Genomic DNA, 25,556 nt, shown 5'->3' on the forward strand with positions numbered 1-25,556 from the left:
TCATTTTGGCGAGAAAGAAAAATAATCAAGACTTGTTCTTTGTGCATTTCCAAGATATTTACTTTAATTGATTATTTATTTTTGGCAAAACGTTTGGAATGAAATATTTCTTCTTTAATTCATATCAAAATATGACAAGACCTAATACGAAGATATATTATAATATTTCATATGAAATTTGCATAAAGAAAAATGTCTTTTTTATCAATTATCTTTTAATAGTTTAACAGTGACCGTTATTGCACAAAATGGTGGATATCGTAAACTTAAAACTTCATCTACAACAAACTTCATCGACCATTTCAAAGGCCGAAATTCGAGCAAATCGATGATGTATAGATTCGACTTTCGAAATCCCCAGCACTGTGTTTTTGATACTCATCACAAATGTTCACTGAAAGCCTTCACAGTCAATAAAGATATCACAAGGGTAAAGACGCTTTAATATTTCAATATCTTAGAATTCTAATGAGGTAATCATGCATGTGTTTCAATTATGTCTTTTGAACTTTTGTTGTCATCACAGTTCCAAACGTTTTCTTTTTTCATCTGCCTATAAGCAAGCTCGGTACAAATCTCATACATTAATGAAAATATGTTTACGCTATTTTATTAAATGCACTGTTAGTTATATTAAAAAAAATAAAATAAATTAACTTGATCACGTTTTTATTTAAGGATCCTATTTACATTGAATGGGATGGATGGAGTGACGTTCTTTCCGGAATAGAAAAATACATCATCGAGATATATCTTTTAAAGCCAAATCAGAATGTAAATCCAATTTTATCTGAACCAGATCCATGGAGTCCAATGAACACATTAATATTCAACAGTACAGCGAGAGGATACAATTTTGTTTTTCTAATACCTGGAATGTATTCCTTGATACTGAACGTCGTCGATAAAGCTAATAACTCTGAATATGCACGGAAGCTGGTTTTGTACGACAACACTTCATCCATCTCTATAGATAATTCATCTCCGATGATTTCAACAAGTGCTGTTAAAGAGACGAATTACCAGTGGCAGAATAACTTGACCAATGATATATCAATTTCTTGGGAAGGACATTTTAGAAACAAATTCCATGAAAACAATAAACTTCTAAATCAGGTTACAGATTTCAAACATTTTGATCATGATAAAGGGATTCAAAAAATTGTTCATGATGTATTAGATGACAACGACGGAGAAAGAACACTAAACGCTATACCAAATGTTCATGGAATCGTTAAATTTGAATATGCGTATGGGAATGCAAATCAAGGAAACCAAACGCCAACAAATTGGCAGATTATAATCGATTTAAACCAGACAGTGTCTTTCTTTGTTCAAAGACAGAATGGAGATACCCTAAACGTATGGATCAGAGCTACTGATTCCGTGGGTAATTCAGACAGTGATATCATGCATGTTTACTTCGACGAAACACCTCCAACAGCCTTGACAAAACGCACTGTCGAATTCAAACCCAATTTGAATAATTCTGTGTTTTCCTTTTCAAGTCGGTAAGGGTAAAATTAAGTTGCTTTCGTGTAAATACTGTGATTTAAAAGATATTGAACTAAGCAAAAATAATATCACTGATTTTTTTCCCCTTTTTTTCCAAATTTACTGATACAATGAAGCGCATTGAAGTGGTAAAACTTTCTGTTTGGATGGAACGTTTTGAGCTATCTTTAGACACGCCCATTTCTTTAGAAAGGAAAATTCGGTCAAATGATTCAATCGAATACTTGTAGAACAGGTACCTCATAAATATAACAGCCAATGAAATTGACGGTCTACATAAACACCGAGTAAGCACGTGTTCGACCGATACATGTGTTATAGTAACTCCAATAAACATGTAAAATCATAATTATGTACAAATTCGTTGCAATGCGTGTTTTACATAAGCGGATCTCTGTATATAGCTCTTTCTTAAAAAAATCTTCATTTCAGCAGCTGTTCAGTGTAACTCATGTTGCTTGTTGTGGAAAGTGTATAGTATCCTAAAACATTACGACGAATATTCCTTTTTCGTTCCTAAAGAAATGGGCGTGTCGTTATGTTATAATTGATGTTCAAAACATGACTCAGAACGTTTCGTCTAAATGGAAAATTTTACCACTTCAATAACGCTTCATTGTATTTGCGTTAACCACATATATCCCAGCACTGCTTCACCCCTACTAATGTGTTCGGAACCTTTTAATTTTCGGTGTTCTGCAAATATATAAAACCCGATGAGTTCAGAGTAGCCCTGGCAGTGGCTCTGGCGAGAGTTAGCGAGACTAGAGCGATATAGGGTATTTATTCACGGAAATGTGGCTAGGAAATGACTAGCACGTGGAAACATGGTAAACGGAAAAGTTATGTTGCGTTTTAGTTTTCACCACCCTATAATATCATTCTGTAGAAATGTATTTCAATCGATCTCTCTTAATTGAATTCATTCAAATTTAAATTATAAGTATTCTCTATGATACAATTTTCTGCTTTCTTGAGTTAAAATTCCCTTTTGGACAAATATTTTTGCATTGGAACCGGGACAATATTTTTTGGCGTCAGATTAGCAAATGAGGCACCAATGTGTCTTTAACTGACAAATCAGATGAATGAGAATTGCATTATGGTCTACTACGAATACTACAGGAATTGTACGCTTAATAAGTTCCTTTGTTGTACTATCGGTGAATACATTTTTCAGGTGGATTCCCTGGCCAAAACACGTGATCACGAGTATGGTTAAAAAATGTTTTGTCCATTTAAATGCATACGAGAAGCTGCTCGTTTTCCTTACCCTTGAGGTTCTGGTGTTCTGAACGTGACACTAACTACGTATACATTTTATTAAACATAGTTATTTCTAGTTAACGACAAATTAAAAACGCCCGTGACATCTTTCATAGTTTCTAATCTTTGCATTTTGCTCTTAAGGGCATTTTTTTTATTTTGCACTCCATTGACATGATCATAGATTGACCTGAACCACGTGTTTGAAGTAAAATATAAGCATGTATTGGCGTAAACGTATTCAATTGGTCAATTGCTCGTGGATTGATCCTCTGTGCGCATTAATAACAAAGGCCACATAAGGCAAACAAAGGTTTGTCAGTGTAGATGATATTACACATTTTTTTTTACCAGCGTATCGGTCGCTAGTGAGCTCTATTTTCTACTGTAAATTATGAAAAAATATATTGTTATTTTACCCCCCCCCCCCTTTAAGCCATCCTTTTCTGTTGAAAATCATGAAAGTCTTTCAGAAAAGTCTGGAAACACATTTTTTCACAGGAAATGTTTTCAAAAGAAACAGACTAGCAATTTCCTGTTTATTGCCAATTTTATTTATAAAACCGGTTCTACCCTATAACATTTGAATAGATAAAGCTAAACCACGTTTCTTGAATTTAAATCACAATACCTATAGTAGGGGTGTGCTTATATCTTTGAAAATGCCAACCTTTTAAAACAGTTTTATCGTTAATGTAAAACACTTTGTTTTTGTAATGGCCCTTCAAACCACAAAAAGGAGTCTAAAAAACTGTTTTGTGATGTGTGTTTTCTGGTGTGTTTATTTAATTTTTTTTTATATGTTTTGTTTTACAGCTTACGGGTTGACGCTCACGACCGAGAAAGTGGTATTTTTAAAATTGATTGGGAATTTATATCAAATAAGAGTGGTATAATTTTCAAAGCCGGGTCAATGCCTGGTAATAAGACCGAGGTTAGTTTGGTTTTTATAGCATTTTGTTCTAAGTGGAAAACGCACTTTTTATGTGTTTTAAAAAATATTTTCGCTTTTATTAAGTTTAAAAAGTAATGAATATATCTATGTGTCTTCAAGCATACACTGTACATGTTACACACCATTTTACTATCTCCTACACACAGAGTTTGCCACATTTCGTCGATGGATACAAAGTTCCAATGGGGGATTTTTTCTTCTTCAGTCATTATCTTGATGTGAATAACTGCTGGATGATTGTTCCTAAAGACACTTTTAATAACGAATTTCTCAAACTGAAACTCGTAGTTTACAATAGAGCCATGGAATCAACAAGTTTTGAAACCACGGTAGTTTGATTACATATTACTTCTGTTTTTTTAATCGTATAATTAAAGTTTGCATTATTTTTAATATACAAGATTGGTTAAAATCTTAACGGTGAAAGGTGAAAAGCAAAGTATATACTCTTGAAATTCATTATTTGTAGTAACATCTTTGAATTTTTTTTATTCAGCTGATATATCTGAGGTATTTGCATGGAATTGATGAATGTAAGTGAATTGATATATGTATTTCTCTTCCTTCTTTTCAACACATTATACTGTTAATACAGTTATTTCATTCATTTCATCTATAGACTACTTTCGCATTTACAAATGTTATTCCCCTAGGCGGGGTCAATCCGGTGTCAACCGGCGTAAGATGCCGTTTTCCCTCAATAACCTTACCAACTTTATGGGTCAGTATCCTAGAAATAAAATCTTTATGAATATGCTCATTATGTTTTTCATGTTGCCCAATACTCTGGCAATACAGATACAGATCGAAATTGTCCTATAACGTTTGAAATTTAAAAATATTAACTGGTAACCTACAAAGGACAAAGTGGGAAAAATGAGCATAACGCCGACAACGGGAGATAAATCTTAGGAATGTGGAATTCGTCTATTAAATGAACAAATGTTCCATGTAAATTTTCCTCGCATTTTTATTCAACAGAATGAAATAGGATGATATATTTTTTAAAAACCTTACTTCATTTTATAGTCTGTATTTCTTCACATCTTACAATCTTCTAAATACATTTAATCAACGTCATCCGAATGTTACATAGAGAATAATACATATCCTTTTCCATATCACATCTTGTATCAGCCCGAGACACCAATATCAGCCAGAGGGCCGAAGGCCCGAGGGCTGATATTGGTCGAGGGCTGATACAGGATGTGATGTGGAAAAGGGTATGTTTTATTATATTTATTGCATGCTTAGTAATAAAATACAGTTGAGAAGAAAATAAGTAAATAATCATGCATGGACTTCTTACATACATGTACATAGTCTAATGTCTCATAAGATTTGGGTTTGTTTCTATTTCAATGCACTTGATCCGTAATTTGAAAATATTCTATAGTATTACATGTATTTGTAAATTAAGATTAACCTTATTTTCAAAAAGTTAAAATTAAGAGAATATGAACCCACCAAAAATTGTGTATGAGTACAAGTACTGTTATTGTGGTTTAATTTACTAAGGGTGTGATATTGACGTCACAATAGCCGTATCAGCCCTGCAGGGCTGATATGGATTTGCAAGGCTGATACGGATATCAGCCCCGCAAATCCATATCAGCCCTGCATGGTTGATACGGCTATTGTGACGTCAGCCATATCGCATATGCAAAAACCCTGTATTTATTACTAAGTGTGTACTAAAATTCTTTAAATTTTCTTTAAAAAAAACATCTTAAATAAACCAAGAAGCCAATGGACGATACCGGGGTATCACTCACATTAGCACATTAGCAAGGAAAAAGCAGAATCGGTTCAAGATTTAAAAAATGGTACATTAGGATGCTTTTATATTTTAGTCACTTACATGTATAATGGATTTGCTGTTTTTGAAAAGAGTTTTATCGATTTGATTTATCCTTTATACAATATTCCTTTGCATAAAGTTGATCCCCAGCTGTGCCTAACCCTACCCCGTGGTCATGTTTTCTCATTCTACATCACATAAGGATGCTTCCATATCAAAATAACCTTGAAAAGATATTTTTTTAAATGTTTCCACTGAATATTCCAATGATCGCCAATTAATGAGCAACCCTACCCCCTACCCAGAGGATGCTTTCATACATGTACAAATATGTCTGTTGTAATCAACATAATAACCTCCCACGAAGGTGAAGTCACAAATGAGGTAGGGGTGTCGACATTATTATTTAAATAATATAATTTCGGGAACTGAAAAAGCTACTCAAAAAGTAATAAAAATGAATTTACTAATGACTTACAGATTATTTTAATATATTTACATTCGCTGTGAGAATTGATTTGGAAACCATTTTCGTGTATACTCTCGTGTAGAAATATACACGGAGAAACGTGCGTAGCTACAACAACGTGAGTAAAAGTATAACGATATAGGGCAGCAAGAAATCCAAATATTGATTTTGGTGTTTCCAAACATGTAAAATGTAAAGTATGGAATGTTTTTAAGTTTAGTTGGAATTATTGGTGTGTGAATCACACAGGCTTGCGCGTAGGCATATTTTTCATGAAACGCTATCGTGCTTCATAAAATATGCATATCTGACAAGTCTGTGTGATTCACACACCAATAACTCACACAAAACTTAAAACATTCCTTAAATACAACGTATATACTCGGTAGGTAAGGAGACTAATGGTAGGGTTTGGGCCCTTTGGCCTATTGTTAAAAGTTTAACATTTTCCAAAGCTTTTGTTTTGTTTTAAATTTAAGATTCCGGGCCGAGCAATCTCTTTGTTGAGAAAAAGTACGACAACAGTGTGCGACTGAAGTGGACATTGACGTCAACTTGCTACGAAAGAACCAAAATCACTTTATCTGCTAAATCAGAGAATGGAGAAAAGTTTTCACGTATCATTGATGAGGATGCCGATCACTTTGACCTAACAGGACTCGAACCAGGAACAACTTACAATTTGTCTTTTATTACAGAATACGGAGAACAGAAAAGCAATCCAGTATTTTTAGTTTTCAGAACATCGTTAACAAAAACATCTGCTGCTCTGACTGCTGGTGGTATTGCAGGGATATCCATAGGTTTAAACAATTTCATAATTACTTATTTTTAAGTAACAATGTAAATAATGTACTGCAGTTTAATATACACGTATTCAAATAATAAAATAATTTCAAAGTTTGATATCATTCCTACAATGTACTACAGTTTATTATATATTAAAATAATTTCAAAGTTTGGTAGCATTCTCATCTCTTATTTTATCCCGTAATTTATGCTATAAATTTTAAGTGTAATGTTTTCCCAAAAACTTCAAAACAGAAATGTTTTAATAGTCTAAAGTTACTACTGGATTGCATAATTCTACTTTTGCTTTGAAGCAATGATTCTTATACCTGGGATTATAATTGGTGGTATGATCGCGTGGAAAAAATGGAAAAGTTGCTTTAGGTATAAAGAACAGACATATGAGAAGAAAATGGCTGATGAAGACTCATTATCTGTAAGATAATTATGTTATGTAATTCATCGCTGTCCTTTTCATTTAAACAATCTGCATTATTATGACTTTATCTGTTTTTGTGATAACATAGGTTCTTATTTATTTGAAAATTATATTTGCAAAGTAAAGTGTAAACTTTAGCAATAAAAGAACTTAAAGACAAGCATGCTCAATGGTTTGAAAAAATTGTAATATGTTTCAGAATCTACAAGTTTGATTTAATGTACTTTAAATGTATTTTAGGCAACTTCAGAGCCCCCTTCAGCAATTCAGAATGATGCATATAACGATGAGGTCGAAATAGACCCTTCTATAGACCTTTACGAAGATATGAATGAAAGTCAAGAAGATCATCAAATAAATTTCTGTACATTATTTAATTTGGAGACCCTATTGAAAACAGGAGATTTTGCTGTTATCTATAAATTCAAATATCCTTCTTCAGATGAATCACAAGGAGCTGATAAGTTCATAGCAAAAGTTCTTAAAAGTAAGATGGCTTTTTGAGTCAATCATGTAACATTTAAATTATTCTCATACCTTGAGTAATTTATGTATAAAGTAGACAGATATGCTACTGTGGTTAATTGTAATCGTTAAATCTAATGTATTATTCCTCTAAATCCCATAATAAATTATGATTAAAAACGTGAAAGAATGCATGAATATACGATTCTTTCTTGAAGAGCCTCATACAAGCAGAGAAGAAGAAATCATGACCAACAAGATTGATTTTTACCGAAAGATTGGAAAACATCAAAATATTTTAGGTTTTGTTGAATCTGTTTATGAGAACAAAGATCGTAAGTTTTTTTTCTTTCTTTTTAAACTCAAGCCAAACATTTCTTGATTTTTCTCAGAAAAAAAACCAAAAGGCGAATTTTAAGAAACAAAAGCTTGTTTTATGACATAAACGTAAAAAAATAAAAAAAAAACTTTTATATTTTTTGATTAATTTTCTTATGATACTCATAAACACGTGCCATTTTAATTGAATTGTTAATGAGAAGCCTTGTTTGAACAAATTAAAAATATTTTAACGAAATATTTTCTCTTTAATCTTTATATGTAATAAAAAAATGCAAATGGAACTTTCAATTATTTTTTTTCTGTGTATATAATCAGCATTGGAGCTTTCATGGTGGATAATCTCATTATGATTTATTTCAATAAAAAAGATACAAATAATTGCAAATTATTCAAGATATAGTAATCTGGTGATTTGAATATCAATGTTATTTTCGACTGGCTTCCTATTGTCGGATTTTTTCAATTGCCAGCTCTTCCCGGTCTCCACTCCAAAGTAGGATTCCCCAAAGGGAAATTTCTCACTACACCAATATTCCCATTTCTCCTTCCTATCTTTGACAATAATTTGTATTTTTTCGTGGGAATTTGAAAGTTTACTACACTGAAGATTGCCAATTCAGTATGAAATCTTAAAATATATACCAGGTTGTTGAAATCGTTGAGTGTGTATCCAAAATATAAACATAGAATGTAAATTTAATATCTCAAAGATGCACATCGGACCATCCCGGGTTTGTTTAGTATGACGTGAGCTTGACATCTTCGCTAGCCAAGGGTTTCTGATATGCTCCTCTCCTCATAAACCCTTAGCATACGGTGAAGTCAAAAGACGGGATTGTTTTCCGTCACGTGATCTCGAATCTTTCAAGTACGCACAGATTGCGTCATCGCCAGAAATAAAGACACGTGTTAAGAAAAATTAAATATAAGTTTTTTCAAGAATAATTAAGAAGCAATAATTGAGTTATGTTTATTCATGATTTATAGAACAAATCTGAAGGTTCAATATAGATTCTTAATAACATATTTAGAAGATATTGGATGACACCATGGTTATTCATAGAATTGAATGTTATCTTACGGATCGTTGTTTACTTGCGTTTTTTATTTCCGAGATTTAGGAGTTAAGATGTATCCCGAACGCAAATATCGTCATTTACAAAAAACAATTGCTGATTGGTCGATCTGGATGTACTGAAATCCAATCAGAACTCTGGAAAAAAATCCCAATTTCTATGAACACCGTAGGCCAAGGGTTTATGAGGAGAGTAGAGTATCAGAAACCCTTGGCTAGCGAAGATGTGAGCTTGAAGGCTGACTTACAATTCTAAAATCTTAACCTTAGCTAAAACTTTGGTATGCTTACTGCTTAGAATTTGAATGCATACTTATTGTGACAAGTCCAACAACATAACTTTTTATACACCCTGCTTGAAAAGCGGGAGGGTATATAGTAATCGGAATGTCCGTCCGTCTACTACGGTTTGGGGTACCCACCTTTTATCCGCAACTCTTCTTATACCACTGAATTTCTTACCGTTTGATATTAAAAGAATAAGAATAAGACGTACAGTTAGTGATCCTAAGTTTGTTTCATTGGGAATTTCAGATGTCGCTTCTTCCATAATAATAATGCTAAAAATTATAAAGCTGTATTAATCCAGAATGACATACTTTAGCAACAATGCTAGTTTTCAATATGATTCTGCAATATATCGGTAACATACATACATACAGATATTAGTAAAATACATTTAAAAAAAATAGAGTAGAGATAAGTTCAAAAATATTAAGATGTATGGTGGTATTCTCTAAGATAGTTTCTCTTTAAACATAAAACACTTGTTGAATTTCTGATGTTTTCACACAGTGTATTCCATACATTGCTACCTGACACATCGAAAGATTTCTTATGATACTCATATGATACTTCCCTCTCAAACATAATAACGGAAGTGACATTTGGGGGAATATTCATTTAGCGCTTGGAAAATTGACATCTGCATAAACATAACAAAGAGTAGTACTCCCTCCCCCGGAAATTTGAAACTGATGTTGTACATCCCTATAGGAATTCATACTCTAAACACATTTTTTTTTGTGGGAACATCCTACTCTAGAGCATATTTTTTCCGATGGAAATCCTTCTCTAGAGCCATATTTTCTGGAGAAATATTAAAAAAAAAGAAAGTTGTTGACACGACTCTTACCGGGGCCTGAAGAAAAAAAATTATAATGAATGAACCTGTCTTTTGGTGCTTAAAGTACTGCAAAATTTAGATTTTCAACTGAACTAGAACTTTATGTTTGCGAGAACAAAATAATTTGGGATCAAACTCACATACATCAAACACTTTTTTCCCTATGAACTTAAATCATGTCATTTATATGTATTAAAGTAGAATTTTTTTCCCTTTAAGTCGGACCATATATGATACTTGAATTCTGCAACATAGGCCAACTTGATATTTGGTTAATAGACAATAAGAAGAAGGCCTACGACAGAACATTTGAGATGCAGCTTTGTAAAATTGTGAATGGGATTTGCGATGGAATGTTGCATTTAGAAATCAAAAAGGTAAACCGTTATTTGAATTATTGCATGAGATGAATTTCAAGTTAATCTAAGATGTGACTAATCTTTTTCACTTCTTAATTTTCAAAACAATATGTCCAAGAATTATCAAATTAAAATATATATTTAATGAGATCAAATACGTGAACATAATGTGGATATGTGGAAGAATGCAACAACTGTTTACTTTATTTTATTCATCTAATACATGATGATATTGGAGTTTTATGAATTCGAAGAGACTTACTTTTACAATTGACGACTGACTTTTACAATTTTAATATAGACAAACTCCAATCATTAAGATGTAAAAGTCAGCTGTCAAATGTAAAAGTAAGTCTCTTCATAAAACTCCACTAATGCCCATGTAATTGAAGACTAGAATTTGTCGTGTCAGATCGATTTAAAGAGAAGCCGCTTGGTGCAGTGGTTTGAGTGTCTGCACTATAGTTGCAGTGTTCCTGGGTTCGAATTCCACTATGTGACGTTGAGACCGTCAAATGAGGCCCTTTAAGCCGAGGTCCCGTTTTTCTGTAAATACTGGTATGATAAAGGCTCTCTAAATTACGAATATAGGTGCAAAATTCGCAGTCGGCAACTGGTGGTGTCTCAATATGAGTGAACATTTTTGGAAAGGGACCCTAAAACAAACTATGTAGAATCAAGGTCAAGGATGTTAAATCGTAGAAACCACTAAACATGATCAAAGACACGACTATAATCAGAACTGTCAAATTTTCGGTACGACCTAACTCTTTTTATGGATATAGACAAGGTTAAACGTCATTAGAAAGCAATCCAAATAAAAAAAATATCTTGCACTATAAATTTGATAGTAAACCCATTTATTTACATTTTAATATATTGAAAATCGTTTTTTCGAAATCGAACTTCGCAGTGGTCCGAATTCATTTCAAATACATTGTAGATAAGTTAAAACACCGAAATTCAAATTAAATTTTATATTGTAAATAATTAGAGTTTAGTACTTTTTAGTACCTTCTAATTATACATATATAAATACTGACTTTTTAGTTGGTGCATAAAAGTCTTGCAGCTAGAAATGTGCTTCTGAATAAGCCTCCAAGATCCTCATCAAGTGAATTGATACCAAAGATTTATGGGTTTTGTCCAACACCAAAGATTGATGAAGACGGTAATGTAAGTCTCTCTCTCTCTCTCTTGGTAATAAGGCAAAATATTTATCATGGAATGTATTTTAAGTTAATAAGGCGTATAGTTAACTATTACTTTTTTGAATAAGTGGGAAGGCTGTGGGCAAAAGCCTGATCAATTCTCTAAAGAGAATAAGTTGACTATATGGTGAAGCTGGATCATTTAAGCAACATTGAACGAATGTTGCTTATTTTGAGAGTTATCAATGATATCATTTTTAATTATTTTAGCCTTTATAATGTTAAAGATTTGTTTGAAACTATTTCAGTAAAAGATATTGAACCATGCCATATATATACATGTGTGATATTACTTTAAATAAATAAATTTAAAAAAAAGAACCTTATCTAATCTCATCTCTTATTTACACTGAGGCTAGAATTGGGTACGATTTTCATTGGTATAATTTAACTTTTTTCTACCGTGTAGGCACATGAATGGGAAGCACATCCATATCATTTTTATCTATCAGTTATTCTCAAATTTAGTTAAGACCCGTTACAAATACCAGAACCTCCTATCTGCTGGATAGAACCATCCTAGGATTTTTCCAGATAAATAATAATTACTAACAAAATACCCAATCGGCGTATCTTTTCGAAAAAAATATAGATATATTTATGCTTGAATTGCTTAAAACCAATGAAATTTTAGCTGCGCCTAATGTTTTTCCAATCGATTATTAATATAATTATTATGAGTTTATGCAAACATTGTTGTGTACCTCAAAATATGAAATATTAAGATATTTATCAAGATTAAGATATGTCTGTCTTCACATGTATGAATGATCTTCTATAAATCATCTTAGGAGCAAATTCCTATACAGTCTGCGGCTCCAGAATATTTTGAAAGTGCCACAAATCTGACATCCAAGAGTGACGTCTGGTCGTTTGGTGTCGTATTATGGGAAATATTCAGTTTAGGTTCGGGTTTACTTATCATATGTATATAGACTGATAAACCTGCTAATTACATGTACGAGAGATGTTTCAGCATTTACCTTTAAAGTAACCATGTTAAATACATCTATTTTTAAAAGTTGCAAATTGCAAGGGAAACTCAAAATCATTGAATATGCTCAATGCATCAGATCAGACATACATGCATTAAAATATTTCAGGCGAAGAGCCTTATCGAGGAAAGACAAGAGAAGGTATTCGGACATTTCTTAACAACGGAAACAGACTAAGACGACCTAAACTTGATTTGTAAGGACATATTCTTACATATATACACTTTTATCATTACTAGAAAATAAAAAAGGCTTTGATTTTTCAAATACATATAAATACTAAAGTATAAATACAAAAAGACAAAAACAAAGTTAAAATCAGTTCCTTGAGTATATATTTACATATAAATATACTTCTTGTTGTTAGTAACTACGACTTGATGACGATGTGCTGGCATAGAGATGCAGGCTCGCGGCCAACTTTCGAGGAAATCAAATGTGAATTAGAAGCCCACCCGCACACTTTAAAAGCTAAAAGTCATTATGAGTGATACAGATCTTACATGTACTCAGATGACTAAAAATTCCACAGAAAAGAACGAAAAACCACCTATTGCACATCGCACACCCATAATTCTGGTGTTAAAATATTATTATTTCAAATTACTTGGTCAATGACCTACTTTAATGCTATGACCAATTTTTTCTTCACTCATAAAATATTACAAGTAACAAAACTTTTTGAATTATGAAATATTGTAGAATGGAATAGCGTTGCTTCATGTAAATAAACGATTTGAGTTTTGGCCATAAATTTGATAATTATTACATTCCGAATTTCCTCTGTCATATTTATATTTTTTCCCATTTATAATCGAATATCACAAAAATCTGACTGATAAGAACTCTAAACTATTTATAGCCTCGGGTTACTTTTGTTGCTTTAATTCTCATGGTATTAACATTATATTGGGTCAATGATCAAATTATTGAGATATGTTGTCTGGAATGGTGTTTGCTAATATTTTTGAATTTCTTTATTTCATAGCATTCAATTATTTGAAATAATTTATGAGCTTTAACTCATATGATATTTGTAAAATGATGCTTAAAAATATATGTAACATTTACATTGTGATCAATATTGCAAGAAATAAAAGATTTTGACAAAAATGAAAAATTAAAAATTTAGTTCGAATTTCCTCTGCATTACCATACATTGATTTTTGTTCCCGTATATTTTCTTCAAATAATAAAATATTAATTTTTAAATTGATATTGAGTCAAAACTAAGTTATTTTATCCATTTAGAACAATTTTTTATTTAACAAATTATACTTTACAAAATTCCCTTTCTGTTTTCTGAAACTTGAGTAAACATCTTCCCTAAGATGTCGTTTTTTTCAGTCATTTTTGTACACTTCGTATTCAATAATATTTAATGTTAAAATGTTATGTTATAGCATAATTCACACATAATAATAAGTATAGGATTTCGGTATGCTCTTAGGTGATGTAGATTACGACAGTTCTAAAATTGTTTCTCAGGGTTTCTCGGCAAATGCAGCCGCCTTTGTAACCGTTCCTTTTAAAGCACTCAACTAAATAGTATCAAAGAAAGCTCGATTATTTTAATTTGTAAATACCCTATGGTGAAATCATACAGATGTAACATCATATCATTTATTGAAGAAGTCCCATTTAAAACATCGAGTTCAAAAACTTTAATATAATAAATATAAAGAATAATTGTGTATCTTTAACATGATATATCAAATATGTATTAGGGCTTAGCCCTAAGACATATTTGATATATCATGTTAAAGATACATAATTGATGTCTCGTATTAAAGGTCGATAATGTTCAATTTATTGCAAAAAGAATGTGACCCTAATTTGTGCGATAAACCACGTGAGCTTAGAATATGTGTATATACATTTCTATGGTTAATGATACTGAACACATCAATACAAATAAAAATTTAATGCACTGATTTATTTTTAGTTTTTGATTGATATTGATTTGAAATGACATAAATCCATGAAAAATAAAGAAATCGTAGGTTTCCTTGCTGCTTAGATATGACTTTCTATTTGCTCTCTATATAATTCCATACAAAATTTAATTGGCACATATTTTCAATTTAATCACAAAATCTTTTAAAATTCTAACATTATAGTTGGTAACCATTATTCATGTTACCAATTTATATGTAAATCTATGAGAAATATTGCTGATTTCTGAAAAAAATTGTGTTACCTTATTATTATTCTTAAATATCTTAATTCGATCGATATCTGAAAATCAATATAATATTTAAGTCGAAAAAAACTTAAAGCAATAAAATCTGTTGAACAAAAGAAGTTGCTTTTAGTTATGTAAAATTTTCAATTATAATACAATTCAAAATATGTGTATACCTAAGGAGATAATACACTTTTTATGTCGATAAGACGATAAAATATCAGACCATATGCAAAGTTGTAAGACGCCAACTGTAGAACCCTTAACTACGTACATGTACATAAGCATATGCTGTAAAATGAGTGATCCGTGAGCATTGTGCGCATAAGGTAACTATATTAACACTTTTCATCGTATTATGGAACTCTTTTTACATGTATTTGAGAATAATCTGCGGCGGTCACCGACCTACTGTTTTTGAGACTCTACCATCCATCCATGAATACAAGTACGACAAAAATTAATGATAGTCGCACGTGGTAGCCTCTTTTAGAAATATGACGGTTAATTACTGACGTCTGTTTATAATTATACCCCCCGCTTGAAAAGCGGGAGGGTATATAGTAATCGTTAATTCCGTCCGTCTGTACGTCGACTAGCTGTCTGTCCGTCCGTCTGTTAAGCTTTGGGGTACCCATCTCTTATCCGCAACTCCTCTCATACAACTGAATGAAATTTGATGCACCTTTCACAGAATCTTTATTACGTAGTAATGCACCTCCTATTTTACTTTTTGATCCGACACATATTTTGGGTTTCCCGGCCACAGGAAAACATAGACTTTTTCACCAGTTATAACCATATGGGAGGCGGGGGGTATCATTTAGTGAGCTCATCGCTCACAGTACCTCTATATAGTTTTATTATAGAACACGAATTGTCGTAGAATACGCTTCCAAATAACTTAACTTTAATAAATACGCCAGTCAATGAACTTAAACAGACTTGTAATAATTATTGTCTGTTTCTTTTTGTTTGAAGGAATGCAATTAAAGACCGTGTCACACTGTCACGATTTATGCTACGATTACCCACGAATTAATAAAAGTTGAAAATCGCCGTTCATCGCCAGGTTTGTCTTGCGATTTTTCTACAGCGTGTCGAATATTTTGCTGCTAGAATGGTGTGTCTGCGATGTCTGTGCGACAAAGTACGAGGTTTGTACGATGTAAGTACGAACTAAGGCGACAGCGTTACGAACTGGTTACGATATTTCTACGATTATGGAGGATTAAACGCGGTTACATACGATACTCGTACGAAGGACTACGATATGCCACGTTACATACACGATATTGCCACGACTAATGGCGATTTCTTACGATTATACATGTAATGGAATGCATATATTAGTATAGAGTAAAGGGAGATTTGTCTGAAATCATTAAACATCATAGTCATAGTTACTGGTATGTTATCTTGGACAGACGCAATAAATCAAAGACAAATTTTGAATGGATTTTCTATTTATTTGGCGCTTTTGGGCACGGCTGAATAATATAACATTTTATCTCGGGCCTCCAAGCAACGGGTAGGCCCAGCAACAACAACAACATTTCAGTTCAACAATAACATTTCAGTACAACATCAATATATCAGGTGACATTGACCCTGGGAGATGCAGAGGTCAAGGTCAACAAAATTTCAGTTCAACATCAACATATCAGGTGACCTTGACCCCTGGAGATGCAGAGGTCAAGGTCAAATAATAAAAACTTGCAGTGCAACAATAATATTGACTCATCCACGACTCTGGGAGGTGCAGAAGTCCAGGAAGAAAATAAAATATTTAGAATAATAATCACACATCAATGACTCTGGGAGGTGCAGAAGGCAAGAAAGAAAATAAAAATAAAATAGTTTTGTGTACAGTGTCACAATATTTACATGGTATTCAACTTTGACCCTGTATGGTGCAGTGGTCCAATAATTTCTTACGATTATACATGTAATGGAATGCATATACTAGTATAGAGTAAAGGGAGATTTGTCTGAAATCATTAAACATCATAGTTCATAGTTACTGGTATGTTATTTGATCATGGTAAAAACTACAGTGTGGAACTTTTGATTATGTTCAATTTCTTCGTGTGTTTATTGGTCACGCTGTTTATAGTTTCTGTAACACATGCATTTTCAGTTTATTTAACATTTCTAAGCTTCTTTCCTTTTATTTTAGGCAGTATTTTGATTTCGACAGTGTTTATATCAGACACCGTCTGCCTACATCGTATCAAATCGTAGTTCAATCGCACAGATTTCGTACAGCAATTGCCATCAATCGTCCTTTTTCGTGTCATATTCTTGGGAAAGTCGTACTATGTTCTTATCATTTCGAAGAACACTCGCAGTATCTCGTAGGACACTCGCAGTAACTCGAGAGACACTCGCACAAACTCGAAGGACACTCGAAATAACTCGTAGGACTCTCGTAGTGTTGCGAGTACTACGAAGTTCCGCGAATGTCGCACGAACTTTGAAGATTTACTACGATTATGAGTACGAGTTCAGTGCGGATGCTGTGCGATTGTCTACGAATAATAAAAAATCGTGCTGTGTCCACGATTGTTTTGAACATACTCAAAACAATCGCCAAGTATGGCGATTTCCTGCGATCCAACACGATTAAGGAAGATATCCTGCGAGTACTTCTGCGATAAATTCCGACTTGTTGCGATTTTTGAATTCGTAGTGAATTGTAGCTATAAATCGTGACAGTGTGACACGGGCTTAAGGCATTTTTACACCTATTAAACACAGAAAAATAGAATGCAATGGTTTATGATCGGACTCTACAGTTCCGGATCTACCATAGATGTACTGATAAAACTTTTGACATCCAAAGACAACTGTTACTGCCTCTTTCTCTATCTGTACGTAATTATAATTTCTTTGAGCCGCTGGCAATGCTGTTGATGCATACGCAATGGGTCTACGTTGTAAGAGAATTGCACCAAGTCCTCTTGAACTGACGCATCCACTGAGAGCTTTAGTGGAAGTCCTTGGTTGTAGTATGCTAAGACCAGAGTAATTGTAACCATGGCCTTGATTGTCTCAAAACTGATATTTGGTTCCTTAATGCAAACCCATGCACAGCCTGACAAAGTTTCAGTCATTTTTCGTAGTGAAGCACTTACATCAGATAGTCTTGAAAGAAACTTTCCTAAGTACTGAACTAGTTCTAATAAGGTAAGTACTTCCTGTCAATTTTCTGGTTTCACCATCACAACGGCTCTTAGTTTTTCTAGATCAGATTTCACTTCATTTTTGGGTAAGTACTTGTCATACATACTAGTATTTCACTTCAGTTTTACACGCTTAATATTTTTGCCTACTGAGCTTTAAGTAGGACTCTTTTACACGCCATAAAACTCGGCGTAATATCTGGTCATGTTTTTGAATCGATGACCCCCTAACTAAAATATCATCAATGATGACCTCTTTTTCTCACTGTTTGCAATGTACCATATACTCATAACTGTACACATCCCATACCTTTTTTGCCTACCCAGATCATAAAGTAGTTACATATTTCCTCCTTGGATTTTCCTTTCAACGGTCATGGAACAAAAATTCTGGGTGAGCTTCAAGTTTTTTTTTCACGTTTTCAGAAGCCGATTTTCGGGGTTGCACCGATAAGAGATTGAATGATTAAGTTGAATGCAAACTTCAGTATGCTTGATGACGCTCTAAATAAGTGATTTTAGCCACTTTCTGACATCATGTCTTGACACATGTAGGAAGCCATTTCGAGTTGTAATCTACTGTGAGTGGGTAATGGTAAGAGAAGAACACAAGAGTCTATGTAGTGACCTGGCATGTCAGTCCAAATAGAGTATAAAATATCAAAATGTCATATTTGTGCAGAAGTTTAGAATTCCAATCCAAAGAAACCAATGATATGCAGAGAGTTACCAGATCGTCCATGGTCCAAGATAGCATCTGACATTTTGTATACAAGTAGAACAGTTATCTAGTCGAAGTAGATTACTACTAGAAATTTATGGCCAGAGATAACCATCGTAAAGAACCTTTCATAACTACAACTCCTCAAATCTCTTAAAAGCATGTATTCTAAGTACGGTATCTCTGATGAACTGGTGTCTGACAATGGTTCCCAGTATGCAAGCAAGGAGTTAAGATATTTTACCAAAGAGTATGTATTTACAAACGTCTAGCCCGTTGTATCTTAAAACGAATGGACAGGCAGAGAGAATGGTACACACAGTCAAGTGGCTTCTCAAGAAAAACACAGAGCCTTACAAAGCGTTGATGGATTATAGCAACACAAAAATCCAAGGACTAGGACAGTCACTCTCAAAGATGTTTCTAGCTAGGACGACGTTTAATAACAAACTTACCTAATGCAGGAGATTTACGTCGTCCTAAGGACAACAACATGCAAAAAAACTAAAAGTCAGACAGTTGTAATATAAGAAATTTAATGATCGTACATGAACCAAGAGTCTGCGGAGAATTGGATACAGGAGAAAACGTTAGACTACAAGATGGCAAAACATGGAGACATGCGACCGTGAAATCCAAACTACCATTACATAATCATATATCTGATCATGTGATGGGAAGATGTACCGTCGAAACCCCTGTAGGCTGAAAAAGACAAAATCCGTAAAACCCACACAAAAGTCTGATAATTTCTATTTCCAGATTACAGAAAGTAATGAAGAAGAACGTGTTCCACTGAAGCAATTTCCCGAGTCTCGCGTGTGCGCAAAACAAACATCTGATAAAACCATCAAAACCAGATCCAGATTATCGTGAAAGTTCCATCCATTTGCAGACTAAGTTATGCAGCCAGTATAAATGTATACCATGCATGCACATGTACACTAGTTCAATACCAATCAAAGGTTTTGTAAACTGTTATATTTCAGTGAAGTCTTAAGATGATTTCAGATTTCAATATTCTTTGAGGCATTTTTTTTATCTGGGTGACGTAACCATGAATTTTGAAAACGGCTTTTAGTCTATACAACGTGAAAATATCTGTATTAGTATCTTTTTTCGTGATTTTTTATTAACTGTTCTGTAAATACTTAGACATTCAACTTAAAAAAATACTTTGGCTATTTGTACACAAGCCATTCCTATAAGCAAAATTGTTATGTGCTCTATACAAGGTTTATTTCTCTAGCAAAAAGACATATTTGGATTCCACCCAAAAATACACTTGGCATAAACAGCCAAAATTGATGGGAATATATTTGCTACATGGATAGCTTGTTATGCCCCCGTAAACGAAGTTTCCGGGGGAACATAGTTTTGTAGTGTATATCCGTCTGTCTGTCTGTCTAGCTGTCTCTCTGTTTCACATTTGTATTCCTTGTGACAAGACCTTAGTCTGGGTCTCACCAAATTTGACCTTGGAGTTTGACAAACTTTAACACATAAATTCCAAACTTTTACTTTGGCAATATCTTTTGAACAGTAGTAACCAGGACATTCATACTTTAAATACTTATTTTTTGAGGCAAGACCTTTCATTGGATACCAACAACCTTGACCTTTGAGATTTCATACTTGTGAAAAACTTTAATCTTGGTCATAACTTTTGAATGGTAAGGGATAGGGCTCTCATATTTCACATATGTAATTCTTGTGAAAACAACCTTCATTGGATACCAAGAATTTTGACCCTTTATCCTTGACCTTGGAATTTGACTTACTTTATATTTTACATATTGAATCCTTGTGACAAAAGACTTTTTTTAATTAATTTTTATTTAATCCTTTCATTTTATAGCAAGACTTTTGACCTTGACCTTGGAATTTGACCTACTTCTTAAAATCATACCCTTTGCCATATTTTCTGAACGGCAAGGGCTAGAGCTTCCATACCTTACATTTGTATTTGTTGTGGCAAGACCTTTTATTGGATACCTATGACCTAGACATTAAAGATTTTTGTACTTATAAAAAAAACTTAGCATTGGCCTACATTCATATTTCACAGTTCTATTTCCAGTGAGAATATCCTACTTTTGGTACCAATATATCAAATTCGCATTTAAGAAAATCTAATCTTTGTTATGTTGGCATACGGGGGCATCAGTGTTACACAAACACATCTTATTTTTCTTAAGTATTTCAGAGATGTATAATGTTTCGCTATACCTGACAAACTCTAGAATAAAGTATATGCAAAATCATGTCGTGCCTGGTTGGTTTACACAACTTTCTGAAACTTATGTCGGTTAAAAAGCTTGACATCTGTGAGACATAAGTATTTTGCATTATATAAAAAAGAAAATCAGAAATATCAATATGATTATATGATATAATCCTGATATTGACTTTCACATTTCAAAATGTTAGATTGAATGATTAAATTTGTCAAATTTATCAATTTAACACATTTTTTACTTTTATTTTAATTTCATTAAATCTTTGTTTTTAGATGTTTTGGTTGGAATCAAATTTTTTTTTTTATCCTAGAACTCTATGAATTTAATCCTTAATGTTTCCACCACCTTTCAATGTATCTATACATAATTGGCGAAGTTTTCATCTGTACTGAAACCAAAATTGAAAACTGATACCAAAATAGGCCAAACAGAAACATTTAATACTTCAGTATTTTTTAATTTTTTTTTTAAAAAGTTGATCACATGATACTCAAGAAAACAACCCCATAAAATTATAAAAAGTATCTGACATCCGATTGGTTGATTCAAGGTTAGCTCATCTTTAAATTTTGCATTCTTAAGTTTGGTTTGTTATTTTTAAAATGTCTCAAAAATGTTTAGGTGGATTCTCTATATCTTTTTGACAGTGTTCTGTATTTCTTCATTTTTGCAGTAAGTATATGTCAAACTATCTCAATATACGTTTACAAATTAAAGGTATACTTCTGTATGGAGAAAAGAAAAAGGGAAATTCAGGAAATATGAGTGCATTTTTAAGAAATTTATTTTGTTGTTAAAATGTGTTATCATAATTATTTTCTATGTGATTTAAACCTATATGGTTAATAAGACTAAATTAAAGTATCATATCGTTTTCGAAGAAAGACTATTAAATATACATGCACATATACTGAAAGGAAAAAGAAACGCAAAGTTAACTTTTGAATTAAATTATTATTTCGAATATGTTTTCTAATATTGTAATAAAACATTTGAATTTATTGTTGATCAACAAGGTACCAAAATCTTGTGTGAGTTTGACTGATAATTCATGAGTTATTGAACTTGATATGTCAATACACCCCGAAAATTAAAATAAAAAATCTCATTATCACCCTTGCGCATCAGTGACGCCTTGATTCTCCTGTGCATTGAGTTCACCAGAGCATTTATCTTTCTCATAGGACTATTATTCAACCCTTCCGACGGTTAATAGTTGAGAGTAGCTGTAACATTCTGAAGCCAAAAATCTCCCCGCACAACGTATCCCTCGAATTTTTTTTATTTAGGATAGAATTTACAGAATCCAGTTGGTTTGATACACGTGAATGTTTCTTAAAAAAAAGTATCGACAAACACTATCTTCACCTTCCTAGTGTGAACATGCGTAGTTAAGCATGTGAGAGTAAAAACGACGTTAAAGTTGCCCAGCTTGCGGACCAAATTAGAGCATATAGTTTCTGTCTATTTAAGGGCAAAAATGAGTATGAACGCTGCTATATAAATATCAGTTTCTGCAGGGATAGTATCTTGACGATTATCAACTTGGCATCGTGAAAAGTCTTAACTTGCTGTGACGTTGGTACGCGCCAACGTTACTGTAATGGTTGGTTGGAAACCCTTTAAGGTATACCTTTACTCAGATGACTAAAAATTCCACTGATAAGAACGAAAAACCACCTATTTCACATTGTACACCTCTGATTCTTGAGTTAAAATTCAATTTCAGAGTATTAGGTCAATGACCTACTTTTCATGCTAGTGGTCCGTGAGTTTTTCTTGGGAAATACCTCATTTTTTCACACTATGACCAATTTTTTCTTCACTTTCAATATATTACAAGCAACAAAGCTCTTTAAATATAATTAGCAATGGAACGGTGTTGCTTCATTAAAAGAAAGGATATTGGGCCATAAACATGATAATTATTACAGTCAGAATCTCCTCTGTCATATATATACTGAAAGGAAAAAGAAACGTATAAGAACATAATATGGGGAAAAATTTTGACTATGTGGCCGAAAGATATGAAAATTGGTCAAATGTGTAATTTGGTTACTTTGCACTAAAATCGCTAGTCAAAACTACTCAACCTTGAAATGTATGGCGTCACGTAGGGGAAATGATAAAAAGTCAAAAACACGTGCATGTTGATGATGATAATTTTGTGAAAAAAATTGTAGTGCCAAACGATGCATTAGAGTTATAAAAATAGTTTTTGCAGATTTGCAGTCAGTATAAATTTCTTGCAATCGTGGTATGGCTGACGGAAGCTACTGTGTGTTTAGTAATCGAAGTCAATATTGCATAAGTGAATAAAAAGGCAAAATCAAGCTGCTGTACAGATTGATTTCAACTTATCAATCAAACAATTTTTTTTGTGGTTGTCAGAGAGTTAACTTAAAATGTTTCCAACCAACCATGACGGCGACGTTGTCGCGTAACAACGTCACAACAAGATGGGGCTTTTCATCATGCCACCTCTGTTATTGTCAAGGCATTATCACTGAAACTGATATTTATACAACAGACAATCATACTCATTTTTTTCATCCTAAATTGACAGAAACTCTCTGCTCTAATTTGGGCCGCAAGCTTAGCAATTTTACGTCAATTTTACTCTCAAACGCACATGTACGCGTCGTTTGCGTGATTTTTTTAGCATGTTTACACTGGAAAAATTTAGCTAGTGTTTGTTGAGACTTTTTTTTTTTTTACAAAAATCCACGTGTTCTGTGGATGTTTGCTGGGTTCTGTACTTTCTATCCTAAATCGAAAATTCGTATTCGATTGGGCGGGGGGGATCTGTTGGCTTTGGATTAATACAGCTAATCTCAGCCATTAAGACTACCGTCGGAAGGGTTGAATAATAATGTTCTAAAAAAGATAACTGCTCCGGTGAATTCAATTCACAGGAAAATCAAGTTTGTTACTGATGCAAAAGGGAGACTATGAGAATTTTTAGTTTTATTTTTGGGGGGTGTCGGCAAATTGATATCAATATCTCAGGAATTATTACTCAGAATCACACAAAATTTTGGTAACTTGTTGATTAAAGATGGATTAAAATTTATGATAACAATGGTGGAAAACATATTTGAAATAATTGTTTTAATTTAACTCAAAAGTTTAATATGCGTTTCTTAATCCTTTCAGTATATATATTTTTGCCCCATTTTTATTTGAATATTACAAAAATCTGAATGATTAGAAATCTACTTTTTTTTATAAACTAAGATTACTTTTGTTGCGCTAATTCTCATGGTATTAATATTATATGGGGTCTTTGATCAGATTATTGAGATTTGTTGTCTGGAATGATTTTTGTACATATTTTTGAATTTCTTTATTTCATAGCATTCAATTATTTGAAAGCATTTATAAACTTTAACACATGTAACATTTGCAAAATGATGTTTAAAAATACATGTAACCTTTACTTTGTGATTAATATTTCAAGAAATAAATTTTTTTGACAAAAATGAAAAAATTAAAATTTTAGTCCGAATTTCCTCTGCATTACCATACATTGACTTTTGTTTTCTTCGAATAATAAAATATTGACTTTTTAAATTGATATTGAGTTAAACTCGATTATTTTATCCATTTAGAACAATTTTTGATTTTACATTTAATACTTTATAAAATTTCCTTTATCTTTTCTGAAACCTGAGTAAACTCCATCCCTAAGTTACTGTCTGAACACCAAAAAACTTTAGTTTTAAACGAACTGCACAACAACATGTTGTTGCCTTTTTATTTACTAGTTGTACTAGTATGCGTAGATCGAAATCGCAATATGAACATTAGAAAATATTAAAATTTTTCTGTAATTGAAATAATCAATAATTTTTTTGCCACACAATCTTCCGATGTCACGGTTGCAGCTCATTTAAAAAAAACAACGTTATTCAGTGAACATGGCGTTATGAATAGCAACTGCTCTGCTGGCATATTCCATGATGCGCGCTAGCGCATCATGGAAAATATGCCAGCAGAGCTATTGCTATTCATAATGCCATGTTCACTGAATAATCGTTGTTTATTACTTATATTTGCATTCTTCGATTTTTTACAAGATTATTAGAGGAAATCCTGACTTACATAAGGACGTGACTTCCTGTCTTCAGTAAAGAAAAACATACGGCTTTAAAATCAGTACACCTGATCAATGTTCTTTTTCTCTAATAAATCACAAACAATTCATAAAGTACTTCCCTCTCTCACACAGTTATCTGGATAAAGCACCGCCGTCATCACATTCTCTTAATTTTTGTTTTGATGCAGTTGTGACGTCATCGATCAACGTTATTAAACCCTCTGACAAAAATCAAAAATTTAATACTATGATGAAAAATGAGAATGCTTTCATACATGTAATAATTATTACTCCAGAATGCTTTTCTATGATTTTTTTT

General features: G+C 32.8%; 4 protein-coding genes across 4 annotated transcripts in view; all 4 read left to right on the forward strand.

Moving 5' to 3' along the window:
• The first annotated feature begins 331 nt into the window (after positions 1 to 331).
• LOC134254585 (uncharacterized) lies at positions 332 to 1,515 on the forward strand. Its single transcript, XM_062737113.1, has 2 exons — positions 332 to 430; positions 679 to 1,515. Exons 1-2 carry the CDS (start codon positions 332 to 334, stop codon positions 1,513 to 1,515), a joined length of 936 nt encoding a protein of 311 aa, XP_062593097.1.
• A 2,708-nt stretch (positions 1,516 to 4,223) lies between these two features.
• LOC134254586 (uncharacterized) lies at positions 4,224 to 7,240 on the forward strand (the record flags this gene model as incomplete). Its single annotated transcript, XM_062737114.1, has 3 exons — positions 4,224 to 4,269; positions 6,486 to 6,809; positions 7,110 to 7,240. Coding segments are annotated over 3 exons (501 nt in total), but the record flags the coding sequence as incomplete, so codon positions are not given.
• A 3,227-nt stretch (positions 7,241 to 10,467) lies between these two features.
• Positions 10,468 to 13,298, forward strand: LOC134254587 (ephrin type-A receptor 8-like). Its single transcript, XM_062737115.1, has 5 exons — positions 10,468 to 10,619; positions 11,652 to 11,777; positions 12,604 to 12,718; positions 12,916 to 13,003; positions 13,175 to 13,298. Exons 1-5 carry the CDS (start codon positions 10,473 to 10,475, stop codon positions 13,296 to 13,298), a joined length of 600 nt encoding a protein of 199 aa, XP_062593099.1. The 5' UTR covers positions 10,468 to 10,472.
• Positions 13,299 to 21,720: 8,422 nt separating this feature from the next.
• LOC134254588 (uncharacterized) overlaps positions 21,721 to 25,556 on the forward strand; it is a 29,097-nt gene continuing 25,261 nt past the window's right edge. The window contains exon 1 of the mRNA XM_062737116.1: positions 21,721 to 21,810. Within this exon, the coding sequence (XP_062593100.1) occupies positions 21,752 to 21,810 (59 nt within the window). The 5' untranslated portion in view covers positions 21,721 to 21,751. The remainder of the gene's footprint in view (positions 21,811 to 25,556) is intronic.

Source organism: Saccostrea cucullata, unplaced genomic scaffold, assembly GCF_032062105.1.
Source record: "Saccostrea cucullata isolate Sc308-1 unplaced genomic scaffold, CSIRO_AGI_Scuc_v1 ctg354, whole genome shotgun sequence".
Taxonomy (NCBI): Eukaryota; Metazoa; Mollusca; class Bivalvia; order Ostreida; family Ostreidae; genus Saccostrea; species Saccostrea cuccullata.